This window comes from Lampetra fluviatilis, chromosome 12 (assembly GCF_964198595.1).
Source record: "Lampetra fluviatilis chromosome 12, kcLamFluv1.1, whole genome shotgun sequence".
NCBI classification, from domain to species: Eukaryota; Metazoa; Chordata; class Hyperoartia; order Petromyzontiformes; family Petromyzontidae; genus Lampetra; species Lampetra fluviatilis.
In genome coordinates this window covers 14,041,663-14,065,802 of record NC_136286.1, presented here as the reverse complement: position 1 = coordinate 14,065,802, position 24,140 = coordinate 14,041,663, and the positions used below count along the sequence as shown (strand labels likewise).

Sequence of the window (24,140 nt, the reverse complement as noted above, 5' to 3'; positions counted from 1 at the left end):
TTCGTAGCGCGCCGTAACAGACTGTAGGGGCAATTGCTGTTAGCGATCACCTATGAATGCCGGCATGGCACACGAGGGGGTGGGTGGCCAGCACCACAGTGCGTGGACACACACAAGCGCAAAGACACACACGCACACACGCTGGCATGCACGCACACGTATTCTCGCGTACCCAGCAATCCGAGCCTTGAGGAGGACATCTGTCTTGTGCCTTCATTGGGAGGCTTCTGCAAGTGCTCACGTTGGCCAAGTGGCTTCTCCGTGATGACAGGCGTGCGCAATTACCACCGGATGCATATTCACTTTTCATTTAAAAGGGGCTTTGCCGTTTTTGGAAATAATAAGACTGTGCCAATTTCATTATGTAGTGCATTTGTATTGCGCTGCACATTATTATATGAGCGTGCATTAGACTGTGCAAAAGACTGTGTTTATGCATTGGACTGTGTGCGAATGTATACACCGCGTAACCACAGCGTGTACACGTGTACTGGCACACATCAGAGGCGCCACTGCCTGAATGGACTCCCGCTTGGTTCTAAAGGACCCTTTGCAGGTGATCCGAGAGGGCAAGGCTGCTGCTGTTGGTAGATAACGTCACTCAGAGTGGGACGGTTGTAAGTTCCACACCCAGTCGGGGATCAACTCAACCCATCATCTCTCCATTGAGAAGCAAGCGAGTACCGCCTTGTGGGAAGCTAACAGTGATCATGCCGCATATTAAAACACATGGGTGCTGCCAAGAGAATGTGGAATCTCCGCCGATGGCTCAGAACCCGTTAGCGGAGAGGCGAGCACGCCGACAAGCAGCGCTCCTTTGAGCGTGAAGACGCTTTGACGATCTCTATCTAACTTACCGTCCCGCATGGCAGAGTGGCGTACCGGACCGGGCAGGACACTAACAACTGCGCCACATGTCGCCGCAGCGCCTGCATCATATACAGGTAACGCCAAATTATAGCACGACACGACGCCGCGCAATATCCTTCCCACCCCGCGGCACAGACCGACGGTCGCATTTTCCGCTGACGCTTTCAGAAGTCAAAGTGTCTCGAACTCAAACGAGTGCCGGGCAGCGCTCGAATCTGGCGACCGGAGGATACGTCACGTTCTTGTCGTGGGGGTTGGTTGGGGGAGGTGACAGTTTTATGCACAGGATGGCCACCGTTGACCTCTGATAAGTTGGCACTAAGTTTTATTGGCCCTCGCGGAAATGACGATACTCTGAGCCACTGAGCTTCGACCGGGATTTGAACTCGCAACTTTCCGATTGCGAGTAGTGTCACCAAATCACAGAGTCATTTCTGATGAGACAAATCAAGAACCAAGATTAGTAAAAAAAAACTATTGTAGTAGAAACCACTCGTCAGGGTTAAGCACAAATTATGGAACTTGGCAGCTTAATGAGTAACTAGCGAGGCCTTGATAGAGATAACGACACGGGTGCCAAAGATTTTGAGGGAGGAGCACAGGACATCGACTACAGCAGCAGCGGCAGCAGCAAACTGGCACACGTCCCAAAGTCTAGTTATCTGAGATGGGCACACACAGTCGACCGACAAGATTAACTATCGCATGACGACATGTCAAGACACCGCACGAGCAACACCGCCCGCACTCAAGCTCGTCGATTTAAACCGCACGACATCATTTCATATTATCAGATAATGAACTGGCTGGGGTGCGATAAAATGACTTCCACTTTTTGGGAAGTCAACACTGGCCTACCCTTGTCCTACGGGAAAACACGAGCGCTCGCCACGAGCGTGGGGAATTTTAACCTCCAGCTCAGAGCTGCCAATGGAGACGACCGCTGGCCCGGCGCTCATCTGCATGCCGGAGGCGACAGCAGCGACGCTGAGACTCCATTTCGTGCACACTTTTAGCTCTTGTCTCGAAGAATTATCTCCCGATGGGTGGCGCGTGGTTGACCGCAGTCGATGCACACGAGGAGATGCACTCAAGAGGCGAACGAGGGAGGAGACAGCCAGGGACACACGCGAGCGCGAATACGCTGGCGGGCACACAAACTCGCAGAGACAGATGTTGGCACGGAAAGGCTCTGGCACTGACAGATGCTGGTGCAGAAAAATGACACGGATATTGGCACGGGCAGAATTAACTGCCATTGAAACACACTGGCACACACACACATACACACCTGCATTCAAAGCATAACACACATTTTAGCCATCAAAGACAAAGTTCCCCCGTATAGCCTTAACAGACTTTTGGGGCAGGCGTTGTTAGCGAGAACCTCTAAAGGCCGGCACGGCGCACCAGGGGGTGGGTGGCAAACCCTATACCTGGCCGCCTTTGTCTCCCTAGTGGCGATGTTAACACCACACCAGGTACTCATATGGGGCTGCGTCAAACCGGCGACCCGAGTTCGATTCCTGCTCACGGCCAACATCAGTGACGAATATCTCAACCGGCTCTGGGACTCCTCGAGGTCGACTCATGCGTACGAACACACATGCACACGCACGCACACACTTGCACACACTCGCACACATTCATACACACTCGCACACGCACGCACACATTCGCACACATTCATACACACTCGCACACACACGCACATATTCACACACACTCGACACATTCATACACAATCGCACACACTCGCACACACACGCACACATTCATACACACTCGCACACAAACTCGAAAAACACTTGCACACACACACGCACACACTCGCACACACTCGCACACACACTCGCACACACACGCGCACACACACATGCATACACACTCACACGCACACCCACACAAAAAACATTCCATTCAAGGACATGATTTCTTCAGACTTGCAAGGTGAAGACAAAGATCCTCCGTATAGCCTTAACAGACTGTAGGAGCAAGAGCTGTTAGCGAGCTGCACCTATGAAGGCTGGCACGGCACACGAGGGGGTGGGTGGCCAGCACCACGCCTAACCGTCTTTGTCTCCCCAGTGGTGATGTTTACACACCGCACCAGGTACTCATTTGAGGCCGAGTCGACCTCGGGGATTCGCGGGACCGGTTCAGATAATCGTCACCGATGTTCACCGTGAGCGGGAATCGAACCCAGGTTGTGCATAGCGCAGCACGCTAACCGCTACACTACCTCTTCCCAAGCACAGACACGCACACACACACACACGACTTCCCTCACACATGCACATGAGGCAAATCATCCCTCGAGCAAACTCGTATATTAAGGCACAAGCTTCATCAGTGAGCACCTATTAAGGCTGGGACGTCAGGCTGATTGGGGCTTTACCAATGACACACCAGATGCTTGCTCGCTATCTCAGTGTCGCACTGCTGAGACACAAAGGGAAAGTCCATGCCAAGCACAAACTGTACGCTGATCACTTTTGGCGTAACCGAGCCGGTGAAGGAAACAGGTAGGTGGCAGCTTTGTAATTTATTAAGTGCTCCAAATCAGCAGACACACACCAATTGAAAATCACCGCCATTCTCCACCGAGGAGAAGTGACATCTCAACGGCGCTTGTGCCAGGCTAGGTGCACTTGACGGCAATGCCGAGCGTCCAACGCTCGCTCGCAGACACTCACTGAACAGATCGAGATGATTTGTGTTCAGAGACGTCGGTGACTGGCCGACGTATCACCTGCACTCCCCTGCGTGCAATACGGCTCTCTGCCCTAGCGGTCTGAGGCTCTGCTCTCTCTAGCAAATGTTGCTCCTCTGCCTACCAACGCGAAATGCAAACACTAACACCAAGAATCAGGTTATTTCCCACCGAGTAAAGCCCGTTGAGCTAAGACGCTCTTTCTCAAGGGCGACTCGGCTGGCAGACATCAAAGCATTCAATCAGACGTACGTACACACGTACACACGTACACACGTTCACACGTTCACACGTACACACGTACGCGATCACTCACGTGGGATATTCTGCTACAGGCTCTCAGGTCAGTGCATAAACTTATGGCATGAAGCCATCCATATTAATGTTAAGATATAGGCAGTGAAATACAAAAGCATAAATGAGCCCTTGTGTTAGGGATAATAAGTACTATCGGGACCATTTAAAGCCACATCATCACAAATTGTAAATACTGTATTGAAAGTGTCTCCAAATTGGAACGGCCCTGAGCCAAGTGGTAGAGATGCTACATTTCCGTGATGTGGTCAGTCTTCCACAGAATCACTACGGATTGCCCACCCACAAAGTGGTTTTCATTTTATTAACAGAACGACGGATGATGAGCTGAGTTAACCTCCGACTGGGAAATTGGACCTCGTGAGCTTCCCATTGTGAGCCAAGCCATCAAAAACCGCAGCTTCATTCTGAGCACACGATGGAGGAACGGCTGTTACGTAATGCTCAAGAGCGTGGTCTTTCGCAAGGACACGAGGTCTCACGAAAGTTAGTCTAGAGACGGGAGACGTGGGACACGGGGAATGTCCAAACTCCTGCGTCAGCACGGCGGCTCACACGAGGAGCAAAGTGCTCACGGGTTAAGTGTCATCTCGAGCGCGCGGATCGATACCTCCTGAATTTTAACCAGGAAAATATCGAAGGCGTTATAAACTGCAAGGTGAACAAGGGAAATACCAAAGGAGGTGATGTATGCGCCAGGGGGGATCATCAATCGTGGCCGGGAGCACGGCGAGGGAATGATATCGAAGGGAGGTAGTGGGGGGGGGAGATGAGGAGGTATGATCAGCAAGACAGCATGCAGACTCTGGGCTCTAAGGGCTTACCGTACATTAAAAAAGAAACACCATCAATAGGACTTTGTAAATTTGGCTGACAGCAGCACCAATTTTCCAGGATTTAACAATCGCTACGAGACAAATGGCCTGTCCGAGCATGTTGTGTTATTTTACGTCCGAGTTATCGCCCAAAGTAACGTTAATGTCCTTTATTTTTTCAAGAGAACGTAACTGCACCGCAAGACTATCTAATGAGGGGAGCATTAATTTTGTTCGTGAAATTAGTGATTAATATATTTGTCCGTGAAGCTTTTTAAAATATATTTTTGTTATTTAATCAGCGGTGACTGAGTGGATGAAAATCATCAGGCGCGACGATGACTACGACTGCAGCCCACTAACGGGGCCAAGTGCTACTGACTCACGAGTCTGATGAGGAGACTGAATGAAGACGCAGACCGACATCATTTAGTAACGGTATTAGAAACTGCCGTGCACCGAGGAAGACCAAAACTGGCAAATTGAGTTCCCCGATAATATTTGAGCGAGGATTGCGCACCCATCACACCAACATCTCTCTGCATCCACCGGTCCACTCAGTTCACCGTAACGGCGTGCCTCCTAGGGGGAGGGAGCCTCTACCGCAGTAGGCGTGAAAGCTTTCCAGCTTATCGGCAACGCACGTGCGTGCGAGTCCACAGTCGCACGCAAGCGTGCGGGATCGTCTACACGGGCCGGCACTCCTGGGATTCCCGTTGGCTCCACGCGGCTCACCTCGCTGACTTACAATGCGGTGTCTCGAGGTGTACGATTTGAAAAGGGCAAAAATGGCTTCTCGTGGGCAAAGAATGTTCCTCTCATTGATGCGGGGGCCTCCTATGCTCTCTTACCTCTGGAACGTGAATTTTTATTCCCATTGAAGGTAAAGAGTGAGTGGTCTCCCTGTGCCGGCGAATGCGAGGCATTGCTCATTGTCTACGGCGACCCTGAGCCAGTGACGGAATCGTACACATTCCCATGGAAGGCCTCAGTCTATCCTTGATATCGCCACGATGGCCTCCCAACATTAGTTGGTTCTCATTTTATCCATCAAATAGCAATAACCATCGGACTTATACATCTCCATTTGCCTTGTGACCCAAGTTCAATGATCCAGTAAATGAGCTGTTAAGGCATAAAATACATTGCATGCCATTTGTTGTCATATGTTACACAAAATTTGAGACGTGAATCCATTCCCGTGGATGTTGAGGTGCCATACCCTTGCTTGCCAGGAGGAGGCGACACAGTAAACGATGGCCTCCATCTGTTCCATCTGCGTGGGAGGGGAGCGTTGCCACCTCACACGCGCGGGGCTTCCCCCGTGCGCCCCGGTTCTATCCCACTCATTAATTGGCCAATAACACCTCACTATACAGAGGACCGCAGAGCTTGGGGGGAATTTGGCACCGACTCATTCTGTGTTTCCCCCTCGCCGCTCTGCCTCCTGGAGGGTGAGTGAGCTGCGTGCAGTGACTCCGCACAACGAGCTGAAACGATTAGTCCAGTGCTAAAAGTGCAACATCACCCAGCCGAAGATGTGAAATGTTTATTTTATTAATTTAAAAAAACTAATCTTGGACCATTACATGTATGTTCTTCTTTCAAAAGTTGCATATCAGAAAACTTTTGTTTCATAAGGGCCAACTGTAAAACAAGCTAATGTACAGCATGAATATATATATTTGTTCCTTCCACTAGACAGGTGAGAAAGAAAGTCTTAATCTTTTTACGGATTGTCAAATTAAAATTTTTATTTCCCCTGTCCTGCATGTCTTATACAGAGTACTAATGAGCTGTTAGGCCAAAGATGAAGTGCTATTACTGATATGAAGTGTTATATCACAAAGAGGAAAGTTGTAGGAGAGCGAACATCATTAAAAATGAAGTTGGTTAATCTGCCTGCCCTTGCCATTCATCTGCATGTTCCCGCTGCTGTAGCCACGCTCGCACATAAGCAGTTCTTTGGGTTGGGTAGCCGAGGTCTGGGAACACGAGCACACACACATACCGCTGAACCAGCTCGTATGGAGTTGAAGGTGATGCATCTCACAGGCATTGTACGTGGTCACACGACGGATATTCGTGAATCAAATCACAGTTGGAGGAGGACTCAGCCCATTGTTTCTACAGGGTCGTGAAAATAAGGTTTTGTACCGTGGCGAAAACGTATCTGGACATTTTGCTGCCCACCAATCGCTGAGTTTATCTGAACAATTAGCAACTCCCGTTAGGGCGTGATGCAGAGGCATCTGTGAAGAAGAGCATCGTAGCTCTTCGAATTTCTCCAGGATAAATAACGCCACCTTACTTCCTCCACCCACTACTCATGAGCCTCACTGTTTTTATATGCATCTCGGAGCAAGCTGCAAAAAAAAGTTATAGCCACCAGCTAAAGTAAAAAATGTTTTACTTTTTTCTAGTAGGTGGGGGAAGTTAGGTGGTAGGGACAGACACTCAAAACTCTCTGCATCGCATCCCGTGGCCCTGGCGGGCGTTGCTAATTGTTCAGATGAATGTGACGGGTGGACGGCGGCACGGACACGAGTGAGACTTGTTGCCACTTTGTGGGAGGTTAAAAGTGGTCACGTGAAGAGAACGGAGCCCTCACCAATCACGTGCAAGTGCCTCCGAGCGCAGAGACGCTTGCACGAGATTGTGCCACTTCTGATTTTTGAGGCCGTAAAAAACCCACTGCATTTGAGAACCTGGTTTAATTACAAGTGACCGTCCAGATTTGAATCCATGATCTCAGCTGTGCTAGGCCAGTGCTGTGACTTCACATTACCACAAAAACTGCCAAGCGGGGAAAAACAATCTTCACAGGCCATAAATATAGTACCGGACATTGTGAAATGAAAGAGGCAGAATAAAGTTACCCCAGAAGTAGTTGTGTGTCATCACCTTTTAGGACTGATGCCGGACATAATGTGAAGCTCTGCTGATTGAAAACGATCCAAAATGAAGTGAATTCATGTCGTGGCACAACTCACGATTATGAACAGTCAGATACATAATTTTAAGCAAAAACAATGAATCAAATAGATTTTACAGGGGTAAATAATCGGAATCAAGGGCGTACCTATATTCAGTTGACAAGAATACATTTTCAGGACTGACAGCCCATTATTTGCATGCACGCGTGCAATTCGTTCGCTACCTTATTATTCCTTCGCACATCGTTATGACGTGGCCTCTAACCCTGTCAAACGTTTCGAAGAAAAGCCATGCATTTTTTGTATTCTGAAGCCACGATTTACAGCCAAAACCCCACATTAAATTGCAATGTAAATTTGAGAACAGGAGAACGCGTGAGCACGGGGCGCGACGCAGTGGGCCAGGCGACAAAACGGCCTGAGATTGCAGGGATGGAATTGAGCATCGCTCTGATAAGGCAAAACCCATCGCGAAACGCACTCCAACGTGCACCAACGTTTAGTTGTTCAAAATGACACACTCCTCGCTTGGCGTATGTACGTGTGCAAGACGCAGCGACACACCGATGCAGCCCATAATGAACGCACGATGTCTGGGCTAGTCCCAATGAGTGCGGGAGGAAATTATGTTTGGTATACCTCTGAAAGCTCCTGCTACAAAGGGTTTCTTAAATAAATCGACATAATTGGCATGGAATCAGACAAACTCAAATGAAACAGCAACCAGACCGAGATTGTAATCCTAAAGCAGCAAAAGTGGGGAACATATTTTTTTAATGTTGCCGACACATGGCTTATAAGCCTAATTTTGTGTTCAAACTCGTGCAGGATCTCATGTAAGATCACAGGTACAATTTTAGTTGAAGATTACACACAGGCTATTTCACTGCCCCAATGAGGCTGAAGTTGAGATGCCAGTCGAACATGAGAGCAGCTGTCGTCACAGTGCAGGTCTCCCTCGCTCTTTGCGGTTTCGGTTCGTGCAATTTGGCGTAAATGCAGCTACAACCGATTTCTAACCCAAAATGTGCTAATCGCGCGGTTTTAATTCACTCGACATGCGTCTATGCGGTCGGACGTGGGACATTGTGTGTGTAGTGTGTGTGTGCTGTGTGTACTGTGTGTGTGTCATGTGTGCCGTGTGTGTACTGTGTGTGTAGTGTGTGTGTGCTGTGTGTACTGTGTGCGTGTGCTGTGTTGGTGCCGTGTGTGTACTGTGTGTGTGCCGTGTGTGTGCTGTGTATGTACTCTGTGTGTGCACTGTGTGTGTGTGCTGTGTGTGTGTGCTGTGTGTGTGTACTGTGTGTGTGTGCTGTGTGTGTGCTGTGTGCGTGCTGTGTGCGTGCTGTGTGCGCTGTGTATGTACTCTGTGTGTGCACTGTGTGTGTGTGCTGTGTGTACTATGTGTGTGATGTTTGTGCTGTGTGTGTGCTGTGTGTGTGCTGTGTGTGTGCTGTGTGTGTGCTGTGTGTGTGTACTGTGTGTGTGATGTTTGTGCTGTGTGTGTGCTGTGTGTGTGCTGTGTGTGCTGTGTGTGTGCTGTGTGCGCTACTCGGCAGGCACCTATCTCGCCCGGTTCGCTTTGTGCTTTGTGCGAAACCGCACGTCTGCAAGGCTGCAACGTTCAAATTCCAGCTGGGGTTGAATCTGCCCATCGTTCCTGCATAGCCGATAAAATGAATAGCACCACTTTGTAGAAAGCCACCGGTGGTTGCCCTGAGAACTGGCCCCAGAATGGTGATGTAGAATTTCCATCACTGGATCATGGCAATCCAATGGATATGAACACTGGTCCATGCCCATTCGAGCATGGGTAGACTTGAGAGAATAGGTTTGTGTGTGTATATATAAAACACGTCATGCTTGACTACAGTCTCAAAGCAGTATGGATAATTGAGCAAGACATGCCTCTGAAACATGTCAAGGGTCTCTATGATCTCACTTCTAAGCTGCTGCTCAAGTCAAGGGTGTTGAAGGCTTCCAGAATGAAAGGAAAATAACACTTCCTCAGTACCAAAACAATAGCACCGCAATCGTGTATAATTGGTGAAAGACTGCAAGCAATAAAATTGAAAGGCACTTGATATGGGCAGTGCATCATTCACCTCCCAGAACTCGAAAACGAAGACTCACAATCGTGGATTTACAACCGCTATATTCAATCGCAGAGTGGCGTCGCCTGCCAAGAGATAGACATAAGGATGGATTCAGTTCCGTGCCGTTCCTCTCGGATTTGCTCAGGCGCTCCGTAAATCAGACGCCGGCGCACAATGCAAGCTCGCTTGCCGTGGTGGTGGTGGTGGTCTCCGACCAGCAAATGAATCACTGACCACCCTTATTTAGAACCAGGTGAGCACGGCCGGGAAGGCGAGGTCACTCCTCTCCCACACGCGACTGTGGGTTGACGTTAGAAGAGTGCGAGAGCGCAGACGGGATTTAACAACAAATGATATAACTTACTTAATTAGAGGGCACACACCGGATGGAGTGGGGGGAGCAGAGGGCCTTGTACAGTTGCCACTGAGCAAGACGTTCGAATTTCGTTGCCGATCGGCACCGCTGCGTGGAATTACCAACGTTCCCCGTCAGCTGTGAAGTGCATATTAAGCGCCGGGTAAAATCGTACCGGAGACCCTTTGACATCATTTGCACAATCAGCTCAACCTATGCTGATGTCATGACCCTAATCAAGGATGTGAAAACGATGCACAACCAACGAAATTAATTGAATTCAAAGCTCCAGCCAAATGATATATCATTAAGTCGGAGTGTCACCACGCTCCAAGTAAGCAATGTGGTTCGTGATTATCGCTGATTGCAGAGCAGTGCGGTGAATTGCACATTTCCATGGCAGGGGTCAGTCTCTGCACAGGGCAAACACTTCTGTCTCCCCATCAAGTGGCACTCGTGCCGTCAACCTCGCGGGGAGGTCACAGTGGGCTGAGCCCCCCCCCCTGACGAGGGTGAACCTACGAACTTGTGCGAGGGAGTCACGCACAGCTGCACCTCGCAGGATCTCGCTGTCGCTGTGCAGGAGTTAATTTAACATCAACGACATTACGCAAAAAATGCATTATTCAAGAGCCGTGAATGGTACATTAAACCAAAGCAAGGGGAAATAATGGGGGAAATAATATGTGCACAACAGGAAATAAACATCACCATTTCACAAGTAATAAGAATGATAATTTTCCTTCTTTTAAACAGTGCGGCTATATTTACACATCCGCGCGTCTTTATCGTCAGGATGTCAATGCAGCTGCAGCATTCACCCAACGACTGTTGACAGATCCATCCGACAGATGTGTCACTTTGGGCTGTAATTGAATCCAGCAACGGTTTCCGTGGTGAGATTGCATATTGAAAATGACGGTGCGCCAATGCACAGCTCCACTCTACGTTGTACATGACAGGGTGAGACAACTTAATGAAATGACATACGAGCTAGACAGGCCGGGAGAGCAGCGTGTGTGCTCTGTCGAGCACGTGCGTGTGTCTGTGCGTGTGTCTGTGTGTGTGTGTGCCCACATAGGCCGTGGTGGGTGCGGTGGTTAGCGCCCTGCACTGCAAATCTGGCGACCCGAGTTCCATTCTTGCTCACAACCAGTAACAGTGGTCAAGATCTAAACCGGTCTGGGGCCTCCCGAATGTCGACTCAGCCTTAAATGAGTACCTGGTGCAGTGTGTTAACATGAGCAGTGGGATGAAAAAAGGCGTCCAGGGGCTTGTGACAGAAATTTCACCAGATAATTACGTGGCCTACCCCAGAAATCAATGATTAATTATCGGGTAGATTGAAGTTAACCCAGAAGCAGTTCTGCGACGTCAACTTCCCTCTGAGGCACGTTCCCTGACAATGCGACGCGACTCCGCTTGCAATCAGAACTCCACAGGAGACGACGATTCTTAATTTCGTAACACGACGCCGAGTGCGCGATTGGAAGAGAACTCGAAACGATAAATTGAACGCATCAAATAATTTCGTCGCCGTGAATCGCTGTGGTATTCATCTTCTTGGTTCTTTCGGTAAAGTCACGTAGAATGGAAATAATAAAATAATAGGTGAAGAACAGGTCTGTCGAGAAGACAGAGTCATTCAGACTCTGTCTTCTCGACAGACCTGTTCTCCACCTGAGGACGGCTGCTTGCGTTGTGGCCGAAACGTCGTGAGAATTATTTTATCATGTTTTATTTGTATTATTTTATTATTTCCATTCTACGTGACTTTACCGAAAGAACCAAAAAGATGAATCCCTGCAGTCACGAAAGCTTTAAATCGAAATTTTACGCTGTGGTATTGTTATCAATCGGTGAGAAGCTCGTTGCGAAGCCGAGAGCCATTTCCCCAAGGCTGGGTGCCCATCAGACTGCAAGCTGCTGCTCTGCCACGGCGGCTCCAAGCAATCACCCAAAGTGGCTGACTTGGTACGGGGAAATGAAGAGCGGACTGCAACTGTGATTGCAGATGCTGTTTTGTGTACGGACTCAAGTCAACGCAAAAGCCGGGCGGAGAAAGCGAGAAGCGATATTTAACACGCACAGGCATCCCGGTACGCACGGTTGTAATGTTTTGAGCAGCAACACAAGTTATGAGTCGATGTTCGTACACTTGCACGCGTGCGCGGCGAGCGAGCGAGCGCGTCCGCGCGCACGAGGGCTCCCCCCGCGTGCACGCGCATCGGGCGGCACTCGCCGCTGTCGGCCGCCCGACGCCGAGCGACGGGCATTCTGCAACCCCACGGTGGGGGCCGGATCCTGACACAGAACGACTTCTGTGGTCTTTCTGCAAAGCGGCACCCCCCTTCATGTTGACTCTGGAGGAATTGCGTGAGCGGTCAAGCACAGAACGACTGCGGGTCAAGCGCTGTAACAGTAAGCGTCGCCAAGTAAACTGCCAAGAGGTACAACTTTATTCTTTCATTGGGGATTTTTTTTTGTATATTGCACACTGACAGCCCTTTCTCAATCCACTGCTGGATGAAGTCCCCTCTGCACCATGCGGCTAGTGGGTGTTAATTGTCCATGCTTCACCACATTGATTAGTGTAGATTGGTCAAGACTGGGAGCATAGCAGTCGGGCGCACAGTAGTCGAGCACGACATTGGATTTTGCTGCACTGCCGTCTGCGCCTGCAACATAGCCGCGAGCCTATAACACCTGTGGTCTCACACGGTGGTCACCAATTCGTGAGGCTCAGGCCTGCTTAGCTTCCAAGATCCGGCACATCACGGCACATTTCGGAGTAATTAGTCCATAGCACAATACTGAAATTTCCGTAAGCTACGTGAGCGCGCTACTGCCCTGCGCTGCCTCGTCATGAGGTTAAAGCACTGGGCGGTGCCGGAGCAGTGGTGGTCACGGCACAGACGAGCCCCGGGGACGCTGCCGGCGGCAACACCGGCGTGCGGGGCCCCACGATGCGCTGGCAATCGAGGTCGGGTGAGCCTGCAGCACTCGTTTGTGTAAGCCACAGATACGGAGTCCAGGTCGCTGCGCTGGCCTGCAAGCAGAGGTTCAGCCCCGTGATTGCTGCAGTGTGATGCCATGATGTGCCAGCGGTGGAAATTCCACATTCCTATGGTGGGTGCTAGTCGCTGTCGAACTCATTTCGACTTCTGAAGCGAGAGTCACTGTAGCTTGCATCGCGGCGACGGTGATCGACCGATCGGTTGTGAGCCACACGATCCGAGTTCAGCACCACTTGGCCATATTCACCAAGTGTTAGGTTAAAAAACACATCGAGAAAAATATAGTAACCGCACATCTAAAATGTGTTCTCATCAAGCCCCAGATTGCCATGAGTGCCCTCTGGTAAGGGGATAATGATGGCCAAGCACGTGAGCTAATTTAAAGGGCCTTTTGGCTTCAGAACAGTGAAGCTAAAATGAAAAGCCTTTCAGTTTGTGTTCTTACCCCGCTTCTGTGTTTCTCTTCAAATATGCTCACTCCATGCCCCAGCAATAAATGTAACAACAAGTTTTGCAATAAAGGGGCTTACATCGTGTTTGTGATCACACCCGATAATCACTCGCTTTTTTAGGTCACGCCAAAAGCATCTCGCTCGCACGAATTTATACAATTGCAATGCACGCGACCCTCCCTCACTTCAGAAGACGTGTCCCATGAAGCACGTGGTACGCGGCAGTAGCACGCAAGGCGGAGAACGAATGTGAGCCTGGGCAAACGGTGCATCTGTATGGCATTCTGGGCAAGTGAGGCGCTCACGTCTTGTGCCGTGAGCGCCTCCGCGATGGGAATCGGCGAATTTCCGCCTCTGGCTCAAAAAAAAAGCGAAGAAACGTAAACGAGCCGCCAGGCACGCTTTGTCCGAGCGCGGCGACGCGGCGCTTTTCTCTTTGCGTCAGTGAGAAAGCTGGGAAAGTACACGCTCGTGCGTGCGTGCGTGCCTAGGTCGACTCGGCCTCAAACGAGTACCTGGTGCGATGCGTAAAAACATCGCCACTGGGGAGACAAAGGCGGCTGGGCGTGGTGCTGTGCCATTCTGGCCTTCATAGGTGCTTGCCAACAGCACTTGCCCCACCAGTCTGTTAAGGCTATACGGGGGATCTTTGTCTTTGTTGTGTGCCTAGGTAGGTAGCGCGCAGTGTCCCTCTGTGGAATCAGTTGAGGATTCTACCTTGCCAGCAAACCCAGCCGAGGCACGTGCGCGCCGCTACTTAAACAGAACAAGGCGAAGGCACACTCTGTATTTAACGCCTCGGGGTAACGTTTAATAAGTAATTCCAAGAGCATGCGCAGCATTAAAATAGAAAGCCACAAATACTCTTTGAAGTTTAAATGTTGACCTTTATTTTCAATGTGACTGTGCAATGCCAAAGGTTTTAATAACATCAAGCACTACGGCGCTATAATAGCCTGTTATTTCTTCCAGCTTCCGCTCTTTTAAGTTTTATCTTTTGTTTATTTACCCTGCGCTCAACCGTACATATATATCGCCCTGGCTCTTGCTACAAGGCAAGGTAACCCGCACCAAAACTGCACGGCCAATATTGGTGACGCATCACAACCGGGGGCACGTCGTGCTCGTGCCGTTCACCGCGCGACGGTGAACCATGTCGGCGCGGCGGAGAAGTCTCAATAGAACCCCCGATCGGGAGCCGGGGACAAGGCCAGTCAGGCCGCACCCGCGCTGCCGGCTGGCCTGTGCGGCGCTAGCTCGGCACGGCGATGAGTGACGCTGCGACAAAACGACGCGGTGGGATCTTCGCCGGGCTTCTTGTTAAACGGCAAACCGGGAAGCCGGTAACCATTTATGGAATCGGTTACCAGTTCAAAAAGTCAGGAAATGGCCATCGTTTCAAGCGGAATGCGAGCACCGAGGGCGCCCATTGGTGAGCGCGTTCGCGTGACTGGCACGGCGGAGACTAAGCCATGGCGTGGTACATCACCTGCCCTTTGTTTCGTAGCTCAAAAGGTAAACACGGAGTATTTATTGCTGGGGACGTTTCTATGCATGCAGCAATCCCGTATCTGGTTTCTACCAGTTTTTCATGCGGTTACCGGTTATGTACAGACAGATTTGAACAACCCTACACATTAACAAAGCAAAGACACGTTCTAAATATATACGTTACAGACGCCACATCATATGACCTATAAGTGCAGAGTTGTAATCTGCTTTTGAGGAAAGAGGGGCCCAGACCACATATCTCACTTGCTGGCAGCGCCTAAGAGAAGCCGTCAACTTTAGTCGTTCTCATTTCTACTGTGTGCCCAATAACCGTGAACTGTGTGATAACCGTTTGAAATGAGTGGGCCATCAAATAAGACACTCGTGGTAGTAGAGCAACGAGTTCACCAAGTACTGGCTCGGAGCCGCGACGATACCACGGAGGTTATAATCACTCTCATTGGCCGTATCATGGGCGCTATTAAAGTCTTGCTACCTTAGTTGCTACCGATTTCTGCCCTGGCCCATGGCTCACAGGGAGTGAGGTGGCCGGCAGGAGAGCAAAAAAGGCTTCTGACCGACGTGTACGTGCTGCATTCGTGCTGCTCACTATGTGCCGCTATTGTGGTCCAATTTAGCTGCTTCCGATGTACCCCTTGGTAGGTGCCCGCTCATTCCGATGCGTATCGGAAGTGGTATTACTCACCCAATGATTAGCCACCCCGGGTGAATCACACTCCTCGGCCAGGAGTTGAACTCAAGACGATATGTTTTTTTTTTAGTTGGGCTGTTCTACCCCAGTGCCACCCGGTCGCGTAGCTAAAAGGCACACACGATGTAGACCTGTATATGTGATGGATCAAATTCCAGGGTAGCCTGATCATAACTAAGGCTGCCTGCCTGCCCTGTCAAAATGCTCAGCAATTGGCTTTGCTGAAGCAGCAAGGTTAAGCCTAGCTAAAGTGGGAATGATTAGAGGCTTGAGGTTTTTGACAGCTAACGGGCATTGAGGCTTTAAAAAAAAATAGGCTCGTGACGGGATCAATCAGAAGCCGAGGTAAATGCGTCTCACAGGGACAACCGCCCACAGTTCAGCATGCCGCAAGCAACAGCGCTCAATGGTAAATGCTTACGAATCATTTGAGTTGCACCAACCATTGTTTTGTGAGGCCGTCAATCATTGCCAAATGTTCAAGCCTGTCCCTAAAAAAAACTCCTGCTTCATCGTAATTTCCTGGAGTTGATAAAATATGTACTGCATTGTGGAAAGTAAGCAGTGGTGGTTCTAAAAATAAAAAGGCCCACATTATTGGAACGTAGAACTTCCACTTCTGGCTCAGGGCCCCAAAATGCTCATTTGAGCAGCGAAACACTAACTATTTGGCCTAGCCCTAACCTTAACCCTAAATCTAGTGCTAACCACAATCCTAATTGCAACTACACCTTAACTACATTATTAGTGAGACTTCATAAAACAATTGCGAAACGTCCGACGAAAATGTTCCTCATGATAAATTACAAGGCAAACATTTGCCATCGCAAAATGTTTCTTATTCTGAGGCCTTTCTGCAGGCCCAACACTCACGCTCGTCACATTTTATCGCAACCACTAAAGGTAATCAAAATATTAGTCATGAAGCTATAGTTACCTCCGAGGCCCGCCTCAGATAATAATGTAAACTGTCACGAATTACATGCCCTGCCACGGTTGGTAAACACGGCAAGTCGGTTAATGCCGGTCACTCTTTGCCGGAACACTGCGTGCCGTCACCTGTCATCCTGGAGCCTGCCAGTCAGCGGCAAGGGGAGGAGTGGGGGACATTATCCTCCACACCACGGCACCGGCCCAAGGCACTGGTCTCTCACATTAATTGCCCTGTGATGCTCCACTCTTGAGATAAATAATAAACCGGTGATTCCTCCTTCGTAACCCCCCAACCACCCCCCACGCAAGGCCCCGGGGCCACGTCTTTCTCGACGACGAAGGCACATTTTCCTCCAACGCCTCAGACCCACGTCGGTGACAGTGGCCAATGCCTTCTTCCCGTTAATCCTACCTGACAGTGCGATAATGTATCGTAATTGCTTTTCGATTTCCCTCCCCCTCACCCTGATTCTCCATTACGCGGACCGACCATCCCGGAAAGCCAAAACCCACCCAGCGAGCCGCACGCCTCGCAATTAAAGGTCGGCAAAGAATTGCGACTCAGCCCCGTTCCAGTTGAGCCTGGCTTGCACGTGATCACGACGACGCGTCCGCGCGGCAACGTGCCCGCAGAGGAGCGGAAACGGCGCGTGGGTTTTAGCTTCTTTCAAAAGATAGCACTCCAACCGTTGCTTGTGTCTATACGTGCGTAATTATGTATCGCCAAAGACTCACTTAACTACACGACCAAATGCTGTAACCAGTGAGCTGCCAATATGGTTCTGGCACCTGACTCACAAACGGAAGGTCGTTAAGTTCAAAGCCAGGTAAGGGCACCGACTCAGCCCTTCCACCCATCACAGGAGATAAAGTTAACAGCACTCTGCGGTAAGTCAACAGCGGTCAACCCATGGGTTAAACTGTTTCTTTGCCATAGGAACGTCACTGTTTCACACCTGGTCCAGGACTGTAAATGGAGATATGTGCTGCAGCAGGCCCATTTGAGCTGGAATACACTTTGACCGAGACTTTTGACTTGGAGTCCACACAATGAAAGAACACCGATGCATCATGCCGCATGCCACACGAGCCGATTCTGACGGGGGCTTCAATAGCGACCTCCTGATTACGAGTCGAGTCAAACAACACGTGGCACGCAGCCAGCTCGGGCGGGAAAGGGGCAAACGTTGACGCGCCTACATCTTACTCATCCCACGCCACCTCTAATCTTTGTCGCCACTTCCTCCCCGGTCTATCCCCCCCCGTCTCCACGGTCCCCCCATCCCCCCCGTGTCCCCCACCTCCCCGGTCTCCCCTGCCCCGACGCTACGCTACCCCCCGGCACCCAGCGTGGAGCACGACTTCAGGCAGCAGGAGAGCATGCTGCACCAGGCGCTCACGCCGCCGCGGGGGTGCCGCGCCGCGACGGCACTCCCGTCGCCGCACGCCCTGCTGCCGCCTGCGCTGCCACCACCAGCGGCGGCCCCCGACCCCTGCCAAGATGGCCAGGACCTCCGGCCGACGATGGCGGCGGCGGCCAGCGTCGCGCCGAGCGACCGGCACGGAGGGCCGCAGCCCAGGGGGGCCGCACGCAAGAACGGCAAAGGCTGCTTCTGGTTCTTATGACAGCCCCCCCCCCCAGCCAGCCACGTGACTCGGGCATTGGCAAATGCCAGTGGAAGAAATATAATAATAAAAAATCAAATGCCAATTGGTGACACCGAGAGCCCCGAGCACTTTTATCCGTTTACATGCAGCGACCTGACGTGCACCCCGGGTGCTCTCGTGCTTCTCGTCGTCTCGAGGCCCCGCAGCGGTGGTGGCGGTAGCGGCGGGGATAGAGGGACTCGCTGCGCCATGGGAGGTGCGCCGCCGCGTCGTCGCGCACGGCACACACACGGCCAGTGGCCGCCTCTCAAGAAATCAAGAGCACCGGCAAGTGAAGGGGCAAAAGAACAGAAAGCAGCGTGCTTTGCTGAACGCGTCAAGCTCTGAATATTGTCTCCACGTTGCAACGTGCCGCAATGCTGCGCTACCCCCCGCCCCCCCCGTGCATACACTGTGAAATTGTTTGCAGAGCATTGCAGGGATACAGAACGCGCGCGCGCATACAAAAGACCCAGGCGAGACTGTTGGGACACGAGCCTTTAGTGGAGCATCTATTAAGGCCAAGGGCAACGTACAGCGAACCAAGTTGCGATTTTAGGCGGAGTCGACACAGCGGAGGACGACATCGCAGCAGTGCTCGTCTACGGGCAGCGGGTAACGGATGTTGGACAGAGCAGGATGCGAGGGGAATGCCGCGTGCGCCCTACTTAAGAGCCGCCCTCCGCGAAACACCGCCCGCTCGTCAAGTACGCCATCGCCCGCAGCCACCCCTCATCTCCTGCCGATCGCAAAGCGGCGGGAACTCACGACGAGCCAGGGCAAAGGAAACCCTCCCTGTCAACGGGGATAAAAACTGCTATGAAATCAAGCGCTCCGCGGAGAAAGGCACGAGACGACGGGAGCGGCGTAGGGCTTTGCGAGATCGGTTTAGACTCCACGGCAAAGCCTCTCCCTCAAGCGTCGTGACAGCCTTGTGGCTATATATTCTTAGTTCTTTCGGTAAAGTCAAGTAGAAGGGAAATAATAAAATAATATTTATATAGTTTATATTATTATTAATATATTAAGAATATATTATTTATTTCATTATTTCCCTTCTATGTGACTTTACCGAAAGAACCAAGAATATGAATCCCTGCAGTCACGAAAGCTTTAAATCAAGCCTTGTGGCTGTATCTTCGGAAGCTCCGTGCGGTGGCAACGCCTCCAAGGGCAGCGGACTTCGAAGGACTCTCTATCTGCAGCTGTGTACGGATTGATTTTAACTTTTTAAGAGGACGGCATTCATAAAATGCTCGAACGGGTTTGTGCAGTGAAGCTCTAAAAAAAACATTTTTATTGAGTCGCGAGGGTTCACCAGTTTCTTAAGGGGTTATTTACACCCAAAGCAAACTTGTGCAATATTTCGTGAAATGTTAGTTGACATGTCCGTGACGTACTAGCGGCACCTCCTTTGGCTAAGAGAGTTGGAATGTTATTAATCACACGAGTCTCTAATCACGGTTAATTTTCAATCACTATAACAAAAAACAAATTAAGTTATATATTTTAAGTATATTCAAGCAAAAGTTACATTAAGTATGCAACGCTGTTAAACGGTGCATTATCTGTTGCTAAAAATTGATACGTGTTCAACAACATCGTGTTTGTATGCATTGACTGTATAAATACATGTACATACAGATATATAAAGACATGCACATATTAATATATAAACAAATATACGTGAATAAAAGGCTGTGCGCTATTCAATTTCCCGTATGATAAAGGGCAATGAACTGCATTGCAAACCAATGAACAGTAACCTAAGCCGCTTAATTAAATTAATTCTGCACCGCCCGCTTATTAAAATCTTTATTTCCCGGGAGGACAGGTCGAGCCTTGCCACCGCAAGCGGAGTCCTCCCCCCGTCTCGGTCGTCGCGCACACAACCCTGGCCCCCAACTAGGAAGCACGAGCCCTCGCGGGCACGGCAGCGGCTGTCAACGCAGACGACAAAACCGAACGCCGTCACTTCTCTCCTGCCAGATTCTGCCAGATTCTGGACCTGATCTCCTGCGGCATACAATTTTATCGTCTCGTCCGCACGGAGTTTTCAGCAGCACACCTGCAGGTCACCACACTGCCCCTTTCTGCTTCTTCCCTCCCAAGTTGGAATTCCCTCCCCCTCGTCTCTGTTCCTAAGCTCCTACCGCCATGCTCACGTCAACAAGCATGGTAAACTCTTATCTATTGCTACTTTGAGAGTGCTGTCGGTTGCCAGCAGCTTGACGTTTTGGGCCTCTGCTTAGCAACTGCATATAATAATAATTATTATCCCTACTACATTTGGCTTAGGCCTGCTCCTTATGCCAGAGTCGAGAACCTACCTGCTAACGGTAACCCACCTCTGGTGGCCACTCCAATGCCAGTCTAGAGTACCGTGCCCTGGTCCTTCCTGCACATGTGCCCCAGTTTTTGTAAACCCAAATTCCTGATTACATCTACGGCACTTTGCCTCCACATTTGCTTTTGGAATTTCACAGTTGCTTGCCTCCTATACTCTGCAATGAAATCTGCAACGCTTTTCACACAAACGAAATTAAGCTTTCAGATCTGTACGCAAGCCACCCTGGTGGCCCGGGGTGCACAGCGGCTTTCGTGAAATTAAAAATCAACATCGTGGAGAAAGACAGTTCCACGCTTGTCGCCTCTAAACCGCATGCAAAAAAAATGCAAACTTGGCTTACACTTGAGGGGTTCTTTCAAAAAGGGGACACTCCTACCGTGAGTACGCGACAGTGCCCATATACGTTCGTAGCCCTCAACTACTGGCAAAAATTTCACATTGCTATGGCAGGGTCATTCAATCTAAAGGACAAAAAACCACTGTTGACTTTCCATGGTGGCGCTCACTTTACCGCCGTGCTCACGACAGGACGAGCCGACCCCCCCCCCCCAACCGGAACGTGAACGCACAACCTTCCTATTGCGAGTTGGGAAAAGTACGCGGGGGTAGTAGACGTGCACACAACTTCACGAGGGAGACGGGCCCCATGCTCTCGCTGTCTCAGCAGGACGACCGCAGAGAGATCAGAATATCCTGCGCACGACAACGCTTCTTGGTTCGTTCCGCTCTCACAGCTCGGTGCCTTCCGTGATGGAAACGACTTCACTCCCCGTCTTGATGACAGTACAGCTGGGATATGCTGTAATCGGCGCAAAAAAAATCCACAAAAATCTTTAAACGCCATTAAGTGAGTGGAATGGTGCCCGTGTGACTGCTAAACGGTGGCAAAGGATATCTAATTTAGAGCTGAATTGCATTACCTGCTTGCCAGTGATTGCTGTGTGCACACTCTCGTTGGCATTAGATAGATTGATTTATAGGCACGTACATACATAAACTTAATATAACCAGGTAAGAGTCCCCACTAAGATACTCATTTCTCTTTCAAGGGAGATCCGGAAAAAAAATATCAGAAATACAAAAAAATGTAAGCGTGGTCCCAAATTAAAATAAGTGTTGAGTACTGCTCATTTCAGGCAGCAACCTAAGCCTGCAGTAGCAATTCCACATTCCCATGACAGTGGCTAGTCTCTCCATTAGATGGCCACTGTTGCCTGTCCAGAATGTAAGCATAGTTTAAGTGCACCTGACATACAGAGCTGGATTGCAAGGTGACTAATCGATTTCAGTAAAGCAAGTAGGTTAACTCATCGGTGTGGACTTTCAGAGCGTCATGCTCACGTAAGCACGGGTTTTTTCGCGATACTATGGTTTCGTTTGAGACGTCAAACACAATAAAAAAGGAATCAGCCAAACACCTTGACACAGAATCCTGAGCCTCAGTCGGTGTTTTCTTGCAAAAACGAATGACGTTTTAACTTCACGTTTCACCACCGACAGATGATGGGCTGAGTCGGCAACTTGGCTGGGATTTGAACCGGTAAATATCCCAGAGCGAGGACAGGGCACTCCAGCCCGCCAGTGCTACCCTGCAGAATCGACCAATCCGTATTCGCTGCTCTATGATGCCACAACCCTCGACCTCGATCTCGCGACCTTGACACCGAGAAAACAACAAGAAAACCCCGTGAAGTGCCGCTGCGAGTTGTGACATTTTCATTTGCTTCATCGATTTCGCCAGATAAGGAAAGGCCACAAAATGCAGTGGCCCCAGCGTCAGAGTCAGTCAGAGTGGCCAGCGCCACCCGCGATGGAGACGGGCGCACACCACCCCCCCACCCTCCAACCCAATACAACCGCTGCCATTCCCTGGCGAATGCCATTTCCACAAAGGGATGATAATTGCAGGGAGCAAGTCCCGCGGGGAATATTCCTCCGGGGAAATGTGACCGACGTCTTGGTCACGGGCGCAAGGGGGTCACGGCAGGTGCGCTCGTGTCACTGGCACGGAAGCGGCTGGGAAACGATCGATACGGATAACTCAACACCATTGACATTTTTAGATGATTACTTTTGCATTTGTCAGGGGGGGTGGGGGGGTGTTTGCACAGGGACGCTTACACTCTTGACCAAGCGGCATGACGAGTTTCCGTTCTGTAGGATATTCAAAGAACGAGAGCATTGTGTGTGAGCGATGGCCACACTACGAGCCATCCGCTGAACCTACAATTTTCATTGCGCCGAGCCCAGCAGCGTGTGCCTTCATTACACCGATGATGTGAGCCAGAAATCCTGGTCACTCATGACGTCGGACACATCGCTCAACCCACTTGATAAACTCACAACGTAACAAAAAAAGGTTAAAGTGTCTCCCTGGTTAAAGGAGCAGTGATCCAGTACTCGTCTTTGTCGGCGGAGCTGAGCCAGTGGTGGAAATTTCTCATCCCCATGATAGTGGCCGGTCTCCGAAAAGGACAACTGCCATAGAGTGTATTCATCACCAGTCCCCCCTTTACCCCCCCCCATCCCATCCCCACATTCAGAAGCGGTGAATCGGGAATGGATGAGGAAGCACTCAAGTTCAAGTTCAAGAGACCTTCACATCCAAAGCAATTGATGACACCCCACCTCGCCATCACTTCCTTCCTTCTGCCAGATGCCACAGCAGTTGTAGGTTTACGCCCAGGGTGCGGATGTCGGACCCCCCCCCCCACCAGACCCCCCACCCGTGTTTGCGGTGCCCGAGCATTGCCACCGGTCACCGTGCACCGTGCACTGCTCGTGCTCAACGGGAATCATTCAACTCGCTGGTTCAGAATGGACGCGCGCCCAATTAGACCACTCAGAAGGGGGGGGGGGCTTAAAAAGCAAAGCATCGCTGGACGCCGACCGGCAGCCAAAGTGCATGAGTAAGTGTTTTAGAGCAGAGCGCCGGCGTGGCCAATCGATGCGATGGCCGTGTTACACGCCCATGGGTGAGCGCCACCCGTCAATCGATGAATCAATCTGCGCGTACCTTCAGCGCGGGGGGGGGGGGGGGAGTTGTTTGTCGTGCCGGCGGTCGTACGGTGTGCACGCTCGTGTTTCGCTCCCCTCTTCAATGCTCCGCATCCAATCTGCGTTCTTTATTCAACACGCTCGGGGGAATGGAACTGCGGCCCACATGCTCTTCCTCGGGGGCTGACGAATCGACGATCACTTTTTGTGGAAAGTCAAACGTGCTCTTGCCCGTGGGTAGGACTTGGCTCCCACCATAGGAACGTGGAGTTTCTATAATGCTGAAGAGCCGTTGACGGACAGCAGAACGGCCACGTTGCTCGTCTGTCCAACGAGCCTCTTAGAATTTGTATAAAAAAAATTGGTCATTTATATTTTAAAAAAGAGGTAAGTGGCAGCAATGAATGTTAACAGTGTGCAATTTAACTCCCCGCGAAGCTT

At 50.5% G+C, this 24,140-nt stretch overlaps 2 protein-coding genes across 7 annotated transcripts in view; one reads left to right on the top strand and one right to left on the bottom strand.

Annotated features, from left to right (window-relative positions):
* LOC144935210 (uncharacterized) overlaps positions 1–19,976 on the top strand; it is a 46,796-nt gene extending 26,820 nt beyond the window's left edge. The window contains exons 3-4 of one of the 3 annotated variants that reach the window (XM_078861721.1): positions 873–944; positions 18,055–19,975. In XM_078861721.1, the coding sequence (XP_078717847.1) occupies positions 873–944; positions 18,055–18,331 (349 nt within the window). In that variant the 3' untranslated portion in view covers positions 18,332–19,975. Of the gene's footprint in view, positions 1–872; positions 945–5,015; positions 6,330–18,054 lie in introns of those variants that run through there. The other 2 variants (XM_078861723.1, XM_078861722.1) reach the window with 2 other exon arrangements.
* LOC144935209 (dedicator of cytokinesis protein 1-like) overlaps positions 1–24,140 on the bottom strand; it is a 313,091-nt gene that overhangs the window by 137,733 nt on the left and 151,218 nt on the right. The window lies entirely within an intron of this gene.